General features: G+C 41.7%; 1 protein-coding gene across 1 annotated transcript in view; it reads left to right on the top strand.

Moving 5' to 3' along the window:
* The window catches only part of LOC132829794 (glutamate receptor ionotropic, kainate 3-like), a 484473-nt gene that overhangs the window by 354128 nt on the left and 115049 nt on the right, over window positions 1-15296 (top strand). The window contains exon 13 of the mRNA XM_060847158.1: window positions 11306-11424. Coding sequence (XP_060703141.1) covers window positions 11306-11424 — 119 coding nt within the window. The remainder of the gene's footprint in view (window positions 1-11305; window positions 11425-15296) is intronic.

Raw genomic sequence — 15296 nt, 5'->3', positions numbered from 1 at the left:
AGTGAGACAGCAATGTTACAATTGCAACTAAGTCTGGAACTCAACGTACCATATTGTGTTACCAAAAATCCAAGTCAGACATAGGGCGAAATTATTTTCAAAATTCCAGAAGATTCCAAGTGTGGTTTTATTCAGATTCTAATCAGAACACAGTGTTCTTTACTATATTTGCTTTTTTTTAAGTTTCAGTTTATTGCTACATGACCCACATAGGAGAGATATCATAGATGTCTCTGAGCAGGTACAGAGCATTCTGAAAGGGGAGGGTAAACAGATTGTCTGTATTGGCACAAATGCTGTCGTTTGGAAGAGTGACAAGATAATGCAATGACAATTCAGGGAGTTTAAAAAGCAGGACTTAGAGGGTAGTAATCTCAGGATTACTCTTCATGCCATGTGCTACTCAGATTAAGAGCAGAGTCAGAGTACAGTTGATCACATGGCTAAAAAGCTACTGTAGGGAAGCTTCAGATATGTAGATCATTTGGATGTCCTCCAGGGAAGGTGGGACATATACAAGAAGGACGGGTTGCATCTAAACTGGAGTGGCATCAATATCCTGACACGGAGGTTTGATTGTGCCATTTGGTAGGATTTAAACTAGTGTGGCAGGTAATGCAGCAGCTGCTCAGCAAGTATAGAGACTGGGAGAGAGCTTACTTCTAAGACAAGCATAACTGAGTGGGAACGCAGTCAGGGAGAAGCGGTTGAGCTCAGGGGAACTGGAGGCTTGGACTGTGTTTGCTTTGATGCAAGAACTATAATAGGCAGGACGGATGCCTAGTTAGAGCCTGGATTAATGCAAGTAATTGTAATGTTGCTGCTATCACAGAAACATGGTTGAAAGGGACAGGATTGGCAATTTAACATTCCAAGATATCGATGTTTTAGATGTGACAGAGGAAGAAGAATAAAAGGTAAGAGCGTTGCATTACTGGCTAAGGAGCACATCACAGCTGTTCTGAGGAAGGATACCCAGGAGGGATCTTCCAATGAGGCATTATGGTAAAGCTCAGGAATAGGAAGGATGCAATCACAATGCTGGGATTGTACTACAGACTTCCCAGCTGACAGCAGGAGATAAAGGAAGAGATATGTAGTCAGATTCTGGAAAGATGTGAAAATAATAGGGTTGTTGTGGTGGGTGATTTTAACTTCTCCCATATTGACTGAAACTCCCTGAGTGCTGGAGTTTGGACTGGGGAGAAATTTGTTAGATGTCTCCAGGGGATGTTTTGAAACAGTATGTGGATTGTCTAATGAGGGAGGAGGCCAAACTAAACCTAGTACTGGGAAATTAGTCTGGTCAGGTGATCAGAGTTTCAGTGGGGGGAGCATTTTGGCAATAGTGAACATAATTCCATAAGTTTTCAAAAAGTTATGGATAAGGACAAGAGTGAATCTCAGATCAATGTTACAAATTGAGGGAATGCCAACAATAACTGAATTAAGCAAGAATTGAAAAAAGTGGATTTGGGGGTGGCTATTTGAGGGTAAATCCACATTTGACATGTAGGAGTCTTTTAAAGACCAGTTGATTAGAATGGTCCTGTAGGACAGGCATGTACCTGTGAAAATGAAGGACAGGAATAGCAGGATTCAGGAACCTTGGATGACGGGGAAATTATCAACTTAGTCAAAAAAGGAAGGATACCTAATGTCCAGGCAAATAAAACAGACAAAGTCATTAAAGGATATAGAAAATGTAAGAAGGAGCTCAGTTAGGAGGTTATGAGGGCAAAGAGGGCTATGAAATGTCCTTCACCAGCAGGGTTAAGGAAAATCCAAAGGGCTTTTATACATATGTTAGGAGCAAGAGGCTACCTCGGGAAAGACTAGTCTCATTCAAGGATAAAGGAGAGACGTTATATGTGGAGCCAGAGGAAATGGATGAGATTCGTAATGAGTACTTCACATTGGTATTCATCAAAGAGAGGGACATGAGAGATGTTGAGGTTCGGGAAAGATATGTGAGTACCCTTGGACAGTTCAACATAATGGAGGAGGAAGTGTTGGGTGTCTTGAAATGCATTAAGGATGACAGGTTCCTAGGGTCAGAAAATCTAATCAAGGGTTCAGTGGAAAGCATGGAAGGAAATAGCTGGGGCCTTAACAGATATCCTTGCATCCTCTTTGGCCACAAGTGATGTTCCAGAGAAATGGACTATGGCCAATGTTGATAATTTGTTTAAGAAAGGAAACAGAAATAAATCCAGGTAATTACAGGCCAGTGAGCATGACATCAGTGGGGGGTAGCTGTTGGAGAAGATAGTGAGAGACAGAATTTATTCACATTTGAAAGCAAATGGAGTTGTTAGTGATAGGCAATATAGGTGTGTACAGGAATGGTCATGTCTCACTGACTTGATTGAGTTTTTCAGGAGATGACAAGAATAATTGATGAGGGAAGAACAATGGATGTTGTCTAAATGGACTTCAGTTGAGACATTTGATAAGATACCTCATGGCAGGCTGATACAGAAAGTAGAGTGGGCTGGATGGATGGATACAAAACTGACTTGGTCATCGAAGATAGAAGGTAGCGGTGGAATGGTGATTTTTAGAATGGAGATCAGTAACTAGTGGTGCTCTGCAGGATCAGTACTGAGACCTTTGTTGATGTTATTTATATATAAATGATCTGGAGGAAAATGTAGATGCTCTGATTAGTAGGTTACGAATGGCACCAAACTTGTCGGAGTTGCAAATAGTGAGGAAGATTGTCAAAGGATACAGCAGGATTTTGATAGATTGCAGATTTGGGCAGAGAAATGGCAAATGAAGTTTAATCTGGACAAATGGGAAGTGAGACATTTTGGAAGATCAAATTCTGGTGCAAATTATACAGTAAATGGCAGAAGCCTGAGGAGCATTGACATACAGAGGGATCAGAGTGGACAGATCCCAAATGGATAAGATAGTGAGTAAGGTGTTCAACCCAATTGTTTGGCTGGAGCATCAAATATAAAAGTTGGCAAGTTATGCTAACAGCTGTACAAAGCTTTAGTTTGGTCACATTTGGAATACTGCATGCTGTTCTGATCACCATACGACCAGAGTACATGGATACTTAGGAGAAGATACAGAGAAGGTGTACCAGCATGTTGCTCAGTCTGGATGGCTTCAGTTAGGAGGAGAGGATGAATTAACTCACATTGATTGAAAAGGTGGAGGCTGACGGATGACCTGATAGAGGTCTACAAAATGATGAGAGACAGAGACTGGGTTGATAGAGGCTTTTTCCCAGGGTGAAAAAGTCAACTGCGAGAGGGCACAGGTTCAAGTTGAGAGGAGGGAAAGTTTAGGGGAGAAGTGCGGAGAAGCCTTCTCCCACAGACAGTGATGGGTGCCTGGATCGCACTGCCAGTGGAATTAGTTGAAGCATAGATAATGAACAGAAGTCCAACGGAGGGATGAATACTGCGCATGGGCAAAATGTAGGGGGTCTAAATGAGGATTAGGAATTGGTGCAGGATTGGCGGTCTGAAGGGCCTGTCCAAGTATTTTATTATTGCATTGTGTTGTATTATTGCTGAACATACAGAAACTTTAGTTGCAATAGGTTGTAATGTTAGTTTTGCAGAGAAAAGACTGAAAAGCTGGAGAGCAATTCATCATGAAGTAGCTGAAATAAATAGCATTGCTGCACTAAGGAGAAGCTAGATAAATACACAAGGAAGAAAGGAACAGAAGGACATGTTGATAAGTTTTGATGAAACAGGCTGGGAAAAAGCTTGAATGGGGTGTAAACAGCAGCAAAGCCCAGTTGCCCTGTTGCTGTGCTGTACGTTCAGTGGCTCCAAACATTCCAGTCTGAGTTGGAATCCTTACACCAGACCTTGATCTGATTTTGAAACTTTTTGCTGAATTTTAATTGAATTCCACACTGTTGATTCCTGACAGGAGTCCAGAAACCCAGCAGCTCTGAAGACCTTTATGAAAACATGATTTGGAGATGCCAGTGTTGGACTGGGGCGTACAAAGTTAAAAATCATGCAACGCCAGGTTATAGTCCAACAGGTTTAATTGGAAGCACTAGCTTTTGGTGCGCCGCTCCTTCATCAGGTGGTTGTGGAGGACACAATTGTAAGGCACAGAATTTATAGCAAAAATTTACAGTGTGATGTAACTGAAATTATGCATTGAAAAATACCTTGATTGTCTGTTGACTCTTTCATCTGTCCGAATACCATGATAGTTTCACTTCTTTCATGTGCAAAACACAAAACCTTTTTTAAAAAAGTTGCATTCTCAGGTAAGCTGTAACAATTGGTATTAGCTAGACAATATGTCAAAGGTGTTAGCCCCCGTGTTCTCTGTCTATGCCATGATGCTTAGCTTGATTCTAATCTAAAAAGTGAGATAACAGAGTTTTACACGAATCCATGCAGTTTTTGAGCAAAATACAATGTAACTCTGCAAGTACAAATTCACCACATAAAATATATGCGTGCATGTGGGTCTTTGTGTCTGTGTATGTGTGTGTCTATCTGGGTCAGAGGTTGTGAGTGTGAGAGAGTGTGTCGTGAGTGTAGAGTGTCTTAAGTCTGTGAGGAGGTGTACATGTGAGTGTCTGTGAGAGAGAATGTTTATGTGTGTGCATGAGTGTAGAGTGATCTAAGTCTCTGAGAGGATGCCTGTGTGAGTGTGGGAGTGTGTGTGTCTGTAAGGGTGTGTGTGAGTGTCTGTGTGTGTGTGCCTATGTATATGTGTGTGTGTGTATAGGAGTGTCTGTGTGTGTGTATCGTGCAATGGTGGTCTGACCGCCATTGCACTATGCACTCATACAGACACGCACACAGACAACACACACACCCACACAGGCATCCTATCAGAGATTTAGACTACTCGACACTCATGCACACACATATACACTCTCTCACACAGACACTCACAAACCCCCACCCCAGGCACACATGCACTCCTACACTCGCACGTAAAAACCCTTTGGATTCTCCTTAATTCTATTTGCCAAAGCTATCTCATGTCCCCTTTTTGACCTCCTGATTTCCCTCTTAAGTATACTCCTACTCCTACTGAGGGACAGGATGTACATGTATTTGGAAAGGCAAGGACTGATTAGGATAGTTAACATGGCTTTGTGCATGGGAAATCATGTCTCACAAACTTGATTGAGTTTTTTGAAGAAGTAACAAAGAAGATTGATGAGGGCAGATCAGTAGATGTGATCTATATGGACTTCAGTAAAGAGTTGACAAGGTTCCCCATGGGAAACTGATTAGCAAGGTTAGATCTCATGGAATACAGGGAGAAGTAGCCATTTGGATATAAAACTGGCTCAAAGTTAGAAGACAGAGGGTAGTGGTGCGGGATTGTTTTTCAAACTGGAGGCCTGTGACCAGTGGAGTGCCACAAGGATCAGTGCTGGGTCCTCTATTTATTGTCATTTACATAAATGATTTGGATATGAGCATAGGAGGTACAAGTTTGCAGATGACACCAAAATTGGAGGTGTAGTGGACAGCGAAGAGGGTTACCTCAGATTATAACAGGATCTTGACTTGAAGGGCCGATGGTCTGAGAAGTGGCAGATGGATCTTAATTCAGATAAATGTGAGGTGCTACATTTTGGGAAAGCAAATCTTAGCAGGACTTATACACTTAATGGTAAGGTCCTAGGGAGTGTTGCTGAACAAAGAGACCTTGGAGTGCAGGTTCATACCTCCTTGAAAGTGGAGTCACAGGTAGATAGGATAGCGAAGAAGGCGTTTGGTATGCTTTCTTTTATTGGTCAGAGTATTGAATACAGGAGTTGGGAGGTCATGTTGCGGCTGTACAGGACATTGGTTCGGCCACTGTTCAAATATTGCGTGCAATTCTGGTCTCTTCCCTATTGGAAAGATGTTGTGAAACTTGAAAGGGTTCAGAAAAGATTTACAAGGATATTGTCAAGTTTGGAGCATTTGAGCTATGGAGAGAGGGTGAACAGGCTGGGCTGTTTTCCCTGGAGCATTGGAGGCTGAGAGGTGACCTTATAGAGGTTTACAAAATTTGAGGGGCATGGATAGGGTAAGTAGACAAAGTCTTTTCCCTGGGGTCGGGGAGTCCAAAACTAGAGGGCATTGGTTGAGGATGAGAGGGGAAAGATATAAAAGAGACCTAAGGAGCATCGTTTTCACACAAAGGGTGATACGTGGGAATCCTGAGGGACAGGATGTACATGTATTTGGAAAGGCAAGGACTGATTAGGGATAGTCAACATGGCTTTGTGCGAGGGAAACCCTGTCTCACAAACTTGATTGAATTTTTTGAATGGAATGAGCTGCCAGAGGATGTGGTGGAGGCTGGTACAATTGCAACATTTAAGAGGCATTTGGGTGGATATATAAATAGGAAGGGTTGGAGGGGTATGGGCTGGGTGTTGGCATGTGGAACTAGATTGGGTTGGGATATCTGGTCGGCATGGACAGGTTGGACTGAAGGGTCTGTTTCCATGCTGTGCATCTCTATTACTCTGTGACTCTATGACTCAGAACATGATCTAACCCAGTCCATCACAAATCATTCAAGTAGTATCCAGCCATCAGTTGCAGCTTTATGTTCAGATTTTTACTTCAGCCAGTTTTTGTCCTTGTCAAGATGATGGATGCCAACAATAAGGGAGAGAAATAAATTTGTTATCCATTGTGTATTTCCAAGGTCAATAGTTATGTGAAAACTTCCTGTTGCAAAGAGCAACCTTACAGACCATACTGGTTTGTGAGAGTAGACCCATTCTGAATCTGCAGGGCACGTATATATGATCCTTTATAACTTCTGAGTTGCTTGTTGACATTCAAACTTGAGCCACGTTTCTCATGCCATGACCATAGTGCTTCATCTGTTATACTCCTTATTGTTTTCTTGAATGCAGATCCCCACTGATTAAAAGCCCAGGGTACATAGTCATAGTTATACAGTCGTACACTTGTACAGCATGGAAACAGATCCTTCTGTCCAACCTATCCATGTTGACCACATATCCCAGTTCTGAACAAAGCAATTGTTCTTGGGTCAAGGGAGAATACTTCTTTAGAGTTTGTGAATAATTCTGTGTACTGGATATCCCTAGTGAATGGATAATGCAGTATTTTTGAGCTGCATTTTTGATAAATTCAGAAACAATAATCAATACATTTAACTTCTGTCAGGAAACAAAGTGTTCAGTCATGTAAATTAAAGCTATCCATGTCTTAAATGTGAGGAAATCCTTATCCTTTTGTATGAATAGCTAACAAATAAGAGACAAGGTGTATAAAATGCCTTTCCTAATATTGCCTTAGTTTGAAAACCCAGTTTTCAAACCTGTAGTCAGCAAGACAAGGAAAAAAAGTAGATTTAAAATATCAAGAAATATTTGATTCATTCGCATTTCTAACACAGATACAAGTGACTAAGTTATAATTAACAATTTTGAATCACATCATTTAGGTAAGTGTAATGGGTATCAATGGAGATGGTGCAAATTTGACATTGAGCCAAAAAAGATGCACATGTGTGATACACAAAGTTACTTATTGGTACGAGAAATTTGAGGGATGGTATGTGGACACTTGATTTTTTACTAAATTCACTCTTTGGAAATGGATATCACTGACAAGGCTAGCATTGATTGTCTATCCCTAATTGCCAGACAGCAGTTAAGTGTAAATCTTGTTGCTGTGCGTCAAATGTCATGTGGAGGTCAGACCAGGCAAGGGTGGACCAGATTTCTCCTCTAAAGGACATTAGTGAACTAGACTTTTTTTTTTAACAACATTCAATTGTTGCATGGTTTTCATTAGACCAGCTGTTTACTTGATTCATGTTTCATCATGGCCAATGGGATTCAAATCTAGATTACTGGAACTTTAGCCAGGTTTTTGGATTTCTAGAGTCATAGTCATAGAGATATACAGCACAAAAAAAGGACCCTTCAATCCACCTCACTGACCAGATAGCCTAGATCTCTGCCACCTCCAGCGAGGTACCACCAACAGACACATATTCCCCTTCCCTCCCTTGTCCTCCTTCCGCAGGGACTGTTCCCTCTGGGACACCCTTGTCCACTCTTCCTTCATTCCCAATACCCTCCACAGCCCCACAGCACATTCCCCTCTAACCCCTGAAGGTGTAACACCTTCTCATTTACCTCCTCTCTTCACAGTACCCAAGGGCCTTCCAGGTGAAGCAACACTTCTCGCAATCTAGTTCATTGCATTCGGTGCTCATAATGTGGTTTCCCCTACTCTGGGAAAACGAAGCATAGACTGGGAGACCACTTCACAGAACATCTATGTTGTGCCCGCAAAAAAGACCCTGAGCTTCCAGTTGCCTGCCATTTTAATGCACTACCCTGTTCCCTGGTCAACATCTGTATCTCAGGCTTGCTGCAGTGCTTAGCGCAAACTGGAAGAACAACACCTCATTTTCTGATTGGGGACCCTGCAGCCCTCTGGACTCAATATTCCATTCAATGACTTTAGCTCCAGAACCCCCCCATGTCCTTGTCTCCTACCCACACACCAGGCCTTGTTGTCACAAGTCTGCTATTACATACTACCTATTGATAGCTACTGATGGTCTTCATTCACAGCTATTCACGCTCTCAGCCAGATCGTGATTGGATCTTTTGCCTGTCCAACTATTCTTCTCTCTCTTTGGGCTCTATCCCTAACTACCATTTACTCCTTATCCCGTCCCCAACTTCCTTCTGCATATAAACCAACATTTTCCTAGCTACCATCAGTTCTGAGGAAGGGTCACTAGACCTGAGATGTTAACTCTGATTTCTCTTCACAGATGCTGCCAGACCTGCTGAGCCTTTCCAGCAAGTTCTGTTTTTGTTTCTAAATTGATCTAGTCCCTTTCGCCAGCATTTGGCCTATATCCCTCTAAACCCTTCTTATTCATATATCGATCCTGATGCCTTTCATGCATGGTCTACATGATAACTTTACCCCTTAGGTCCCTTTTAAATCTTTCCCCCCTCATCATGAGCCTATGCCCTCTAGTTTTGGACTCCCTTACCTTAGGGAAAAGGCTTTGGCTTTTCAGTCTATCCATGCCCCTCATGATTTTATAAATTCCTATAACGTCACCCCTTAGCCTCCGATGCTGCAGGGAAAAAAGTCCCAGACTATTCAGTCTCTCCCTATAGCTCAAACTATGCTTATCACAAAACTATCACTTACCCATCTACTGTTCATCAAACTAATAAATGAAAGTCCAGAGTATGTATAAATATATATAGATTAATCTGTGCTTTTCATTTGGAGGTACAATGGTAAAGTAGTGACAAGGTATCAGAGACTGTCCTCTTGTTTTCTATCCCAATGCTTTCCCATTATATGAATATTACATGCCCTTTCTACTAAAACCACTGTGATAGATGCCAGGATTTCCTCAGTTTATTTAAATTACAGGTTCTTCTTCCACTGTATATCTTAACTCCATTATCCTTTTATGTATCCTGAAGTCTAAAAAAAGTTACAAATGCATTGATCTCCCAAGCAAAACAAAAACAATTGTAACCATTAATTCACATTTTTAAAAAACTGAAATCAGACAATGGCATAGAATGTAGAACGGTTGTGCCGAACAAGACACCAAATTAAATTAATCCCTTCTGCCTGCCCATACTCCATATCCCTCCACTCATATGCTTATCTAAAAGCCCCAAATCTGCCTCCACCACTGCTTTTGACAGTCCGTTCCAGACTCCTACTACTCTCTGTGGAAATAAATTTGCCCCTTACATCTCCTTTGAATCTTCTCCCTCTCACTTCAAATGCATGCCCCCTAGTATTAGACATTTCAACACTGGGAAAGAAATTACAACTCGGCAAAGGTGAGGACTGCGGATGCTGGAAACCGGAGTTTAGATCAAAGTGTTGCTGGAAAAGCACAGCAGGTCAGGCAGCATCCGAGGAGCAGGAAAATCGACGGTTCGAGCAAAAACCCTTCATCAGGAATAGAGGCAGGAAGCCTCCAGGGCGGAGAGATAAATGGGGGGTTGGGAGTGGGGGGCTGGGGAGAAGGTAGCAAAGAGTACAATAGGTGAGTAGGGATGGGGATGGAGGTGATAGGTCAGAGGGGAGGGTGGAGTGGATAGGTGGGAAGGGAGGTTGGCAGGTAGGACAGGTCATGAGGACAGTGCTGAGCTGGAAGGTTGGAACTGAGGTAAAGTGATGAAAGTGGAAATGGAGTAACTAGTGAAGTCGACACTGATGCCCTCGGGTTGAAGTGTTCCGAAGCGGAAGATGAGGCGTTCTTCCTCCAAACGTCGGGTGGTGTGGGAGCGGTGGTAGAGGAGGCCCAGGACCTGCATGTCCTCGGCAGAGTGGGAGGGGGAGTTGAAATGTTGGGCCATGGGGGAGTGGGGTTGATTGGTGCGGGTGTCCCAGAGATGTTCCCTAAAGCGCTCTGCTAGGAGGTGTCCAGTCTCCACAATGTAGAGGAGACTGCATGGGGAGCAACGGATACAATAAATGACATTGGTGGATGTGCAGGTGAAACAGTGATGGATGTGGAAGGTTTCTTTAGGGCCTTGGATGGTGGTGAGGGAGGAGGTGTGGGCACAGGTTTTGCAATTCCTGCAGTGGCAGGGGAAGCAAATTCCAACTGTCAACCTGATCGATGTAACTCATAATTTTATAGATTTCTATCAAGTCTCCCCTTGGAATATACACCTGAAAGGACTTGTAAAAATAAAGGAATTGTTGGCTTTTAAAGACAAAATCTTATTTATTTGCTCACCCTAAATCTTTGAGGCTTTGATAGTTCAATCTGTGTGCCCTCCTTCAAAAATAGCAAAATAAGGAGCCATTTGTTAGCACCATAATATAGGGACATATCATCCAATCTGTCACTTCATAATAGTATACTTCTGACTCACTAATCTGTTATTAAAATATGGACCTTGTTACCAAGGAAGTGAGAAAGGTGAACGCATTCATGGAGAAGCTAAGTAGAGGAAGGAATGAAAGCATTTGTGTAAAGGTCAGATCACATATGTTGGGCAGAGGCTCATGTGAAACATTAACATTGGACTAGAACATTTGGAGCTGTTTCTGTGATGTGAATACTTTATAATATGCCAAAACTTTTATCGCATGGCTAAATTATCTATGGGTCATTTATTTCAGTCCAAATCCATTCATTTTCTCAAAAGTGCAAATGGAAGTGGCTGCAAATGCACAAAAAAAACTTCTCTCAGATGTTAACAGATCTGATCAAACTTTCAGCACTTCTGTTTTTATTCAGACTTCATTGTTTGTGGTTTTCCTCCTCATTGCTTATTCACTCTTTTGACCTCCCCTTCCAGGTTCAGCCCCTATGAATGGTACGATGCCCATCCTTGTAACCCTGGATCTGACGTTGTGGAAAACAACTTCACCCTATTGAATAGCTTCTGGTTTGGAGTAGGAGCTCTCATGCAACAAGGTGAGATATTTTTCACTCATTCTTTCCTCCTCTATCCATCTACTGGGATAAGATGGTCCTTCTACTACAATCTGCTTATGAGACAGGATTTATAAAAGTACAACTCAAAGCTAAGTAGAAAGAGTTGCAAATTGTTGAAGCTCCCAACATCTGGAATACTTGGCTAATGAGTCAGATTCATGGCCAATGAAGTAACTATTACGGAAAGCAGAACTGAGCAGTGCTGAATACTCACACCATCAGATCTTGTATCAGAGCCAATGGAGTGACAAAGTAAACTTCTGTTTTTCATGGAGGGCATTAAAAAAAATGTCTTTCACCTCATGAAGCCCATTCCTTCCTGAGACTATAAGTTATAGACTCACTTGCGAAGAAGGAATAATGAATTTGAAGATGCTGCAACAAATACAATGATGCTATATTGATCTAAGATTCGACCTCTGATCCTCAGAGATAATTCAACCCAACAGTATTCCTATATCTCCACCACTGAAATTTTGTTTGACAGCATTTCCGCAAAGTGGATTGAGACATTGTAGGAATGCAAGCTGTTGTCTCGATCTTTGTCAACCATTGCTAACTTTCCCGCAAAGCTAATATGTCCTGACTCACAGGAAACTATGCACATTAACTGTCTACCTTGTTGGCTTTCTTTCATCCAAAGTTATTTCAACTTCTGTGAAATATATTCAGACATGCAATAATTATTGCACTTAGCTCTAAAAGCAGTTTAAACCCAATGGCTTTTGAAATCCAATCGGAATATTCACAGCACAAACTCTGGGCATTCATCCAGTGCTCATTGCTACTGATATGATTCCTTCCTGACCAAACTAACAATAAGAAAATGAGCAGCTCATTACCATAAGAACTATAATAAAACAAATAAAGGTTTTCCTAGTCATATTTGCCAAGCAGAAATACATTCCTGGTCTTGCCTCCTCCAAAACTTTAAAACTCAAAGCTGCAATTAACTTTTTAATATTGGAAATAAAGAAATGTATTTAATGTCACTAATTGGTTCCTTCCTTTTCTGAATTCATTGACTTCTTTCACAGATCCATTTCTACAAGTGTTAGGCACCTTTGCTCATTTTACAGAAATATCCATTATTCAACAGAGAGATTAAGTGATGAATATTGCGAGCCAGTAGCTGTAACCCAGAGACTAAATGTGTGTACTGAAATGCTGATGAAATATTTTAACCTTTGATGAGGCTGCAATTGTTTACATTGGTCAGGGTGACAGAGGAGTGCTGCAAATAACACATAAGGAATGCAGATTGTGAAAACGTAGGGAATTTTTACAGCATCAGAAAGAAGGTTGGCCAAACTCTATTTCCACAACATACAGCCAGGCAACCTCTACTGCCACCATACTATGTTGCCATGGCAAAACTTGCACAACAGCAATCGTTTTGACTATGAAGACACAAGCATTCTCAAAAATATGAGCAAGTATTTTTTACATGTTGCGTAGATAGTCAGCATAAATGAATCACTGCAGAAATGACAGACTTTTTTTAAATAGGATGAGCCACTTACACAAAGTAAATGTATCTTTTTAGGAATCTATCAGAGATCCTTCTCAAGAGGTTTAAGAAACAAACACATTGGGGATGGATTTAATTTTAGGCTGTGGGGATCTCAGTAGCTGGCACTTAGCATCACACTTTCAGCCTTTTTTTTCACTCTTGTGGGATGTGGGTGTCACTGCCTGGACCAACATTTATTGCCCAGACCGGTTGCATTTCAAACTGCTACAGTCCATATCCTGTAGGTATACCCATATCTTTGGGAGGGAGGGAATTCAAGGATTTTGACCCAGCAACAGTGAAGAAACAGCGATATATTTCCAAGTGAGTGCCTTGAAAGGGAAATTGCAGGCGGTGGTGTTCCCATGCTGCCCTTGTCCTAATGGCTGGCAGTGGTCAGGATCAAAGACCCAGAGGGGTGGAGGTTCCCATCTCTGAGGGCTGCCATCCAGCTGGAAGCCGGCAGAGGTTCAACAGTTTGAGATGGGGTGCCCAATGCCCAGAACTGTCACGGGATCCAGGCCTGAGATGAGTGATGGCAGGAGGATAATCACAGTTTTGAAGGTAATCAACAGGAAGGGCACATCAGTGTGTCCTCAAACCCCTTATTACTTCCTGATGCCAGGTCACTCGATCAGGCACTGAATGTTCTTGAGCAGAGGAACCCCTGGAAGGCTGAAGGTAACCCTGATAGCATTTGCATTTTGGGCTCCAGGATAGTAAATCCCCTGGTGTATATTTGCCTCCAACAAAGTATTTGACCTGATAAAACAATGCTTGCATTATCTCCGACAACATAGGGAACTCATCATGAATACTATGGAATTGGGTATAAGCCGATCCTTTCAAGACCTTACAGATTTATTGCTACAATCTATTATGCAGAACCATTAACTTTCCAAGCAATATTTGCTACATACAGAATAGCATTCATCCATTGGAGTGTCATGCTTCAAGTGATCTGAGGCAGGATGAAGTATAAGGTCTTTATATCCTCAGGTCACTTGTGAGATACATTGATGACCATTAGACCATAAGACATAGGAGTAGAAGTAAGGCCATTTGGCCCATCGAATCCACTCCGACATCATTAATGTGGCCCTTAAAGGAATACTGACATATTGACTGTCAGATGTAACACAACAACCCATCTGTTCAAAGATTTAAAACACCTGTTCCAAACAACTATACATAGTTGTACACAGACAAGAAAAATACTCTGCAAGTCTGGCAGCACCTGTGGAGAGAAAGCAGAGTTAACATTTTGTGTTCAGTGAACCTTTCACAGAGCTGGACCCAAAACATTAATGTTGCTTTCTCTCCTTAGATGCTGCAAGACCTGCTGAAATTTTCGAGTGATTTCTGTTTTTGGTTCTAACTTCCAGCATCCGTGGTTTTGTTTTGCAGACAGGCACATGTTGTCAATTTGATGATTATACAGATAAACAAAACAAAGTATTCAAGTCTAAAATTTCAAACTTTATTGCATGTTGAACGTTGCTACATATTGATTTCTGTTACTTTTGTTTGACAGTGTAGTTGTCATGCTGTTGGTTGCAGTTACTCAATGTCACTATGAAGGCATCATCACAATGTTATCCTCACTCAACATCATGCATGATTGGTTTGCTATAAGTTGGCCTGAGCTGATCCCTATTCCTTCAAAATGTAGCATCATGATGAATCATTAATTTGGGTGACCTGGATTGGGTGCACATCATAAAAACCTTTTCTGTTAACCAAGGATTTGTATTCAGATTTCTGACTCTCAATTCTCTGTCCAATGCTCAGTTCTGATAGATCTTTACCTGCTTACTTGCAATGTATCTCTTCCTTTCACCTTTACTTTGGAAGAAGAAGACTTTTTGTCTCAGATTAACTTAGGACATGGATCAGTGCCTGGAGCTACGATGTTGTGGCCATAACGAAGACTTGATTATCACAGAGGCAGGAATGGTTGACCATGTTCTGAGGTTTTGATCTTTCAAAAGGAATAGGGAAGGAAGTAAAAGAGGTGGGGGAGTAGCTTTGCTAATCAGGATAATGTCACTGCTGTAGAAAGGGAGGTCATTGAGGATGGTTTGTCTACTCAGTCAGTATGGGTGGAAGTCAGAAACACTAAAGGAGCAGTCACTTATTGGAGTTTTTTATCACCCCCCCCCCCCCCAATAGCAACAAAGACACAGAGGATTAGATTGGGAGGCAGATTTTGGAAAGAGGAAGAAGTAACAGGATTGTTGTCATGGGCAAATTCAACTTCCCTAATATTGATTGGAACCTCCTTAGTGCAAATAGTTTGGATGGAGCAGATTTTGTTAGTTATGTCCAGGAAGGATTC

This window comes from Hemiscyllium ocellatum, chromosome 30, assembly GCF_020745735.1.
Source record: "Hemiscyllium ocellatum isolate sHemOce1 chromosome 30, sHemOce1.pat.X.cur, whole genome shotgun sequence".
Classification (NCBI taxonomy): domain Eukaryota; kingdom Metazoa; phylum Chordata; class Chondrichthyes; order Orectolobiformes; family Hemiscylliidae; genus Hemiscyllium; species Hemiscyllium ocellatum.
The sequence above is the reverse complement of the archived record's forward strand: the minus strand, read 5'-3'. Positions and strand labels throughout refer to the sequence as shown.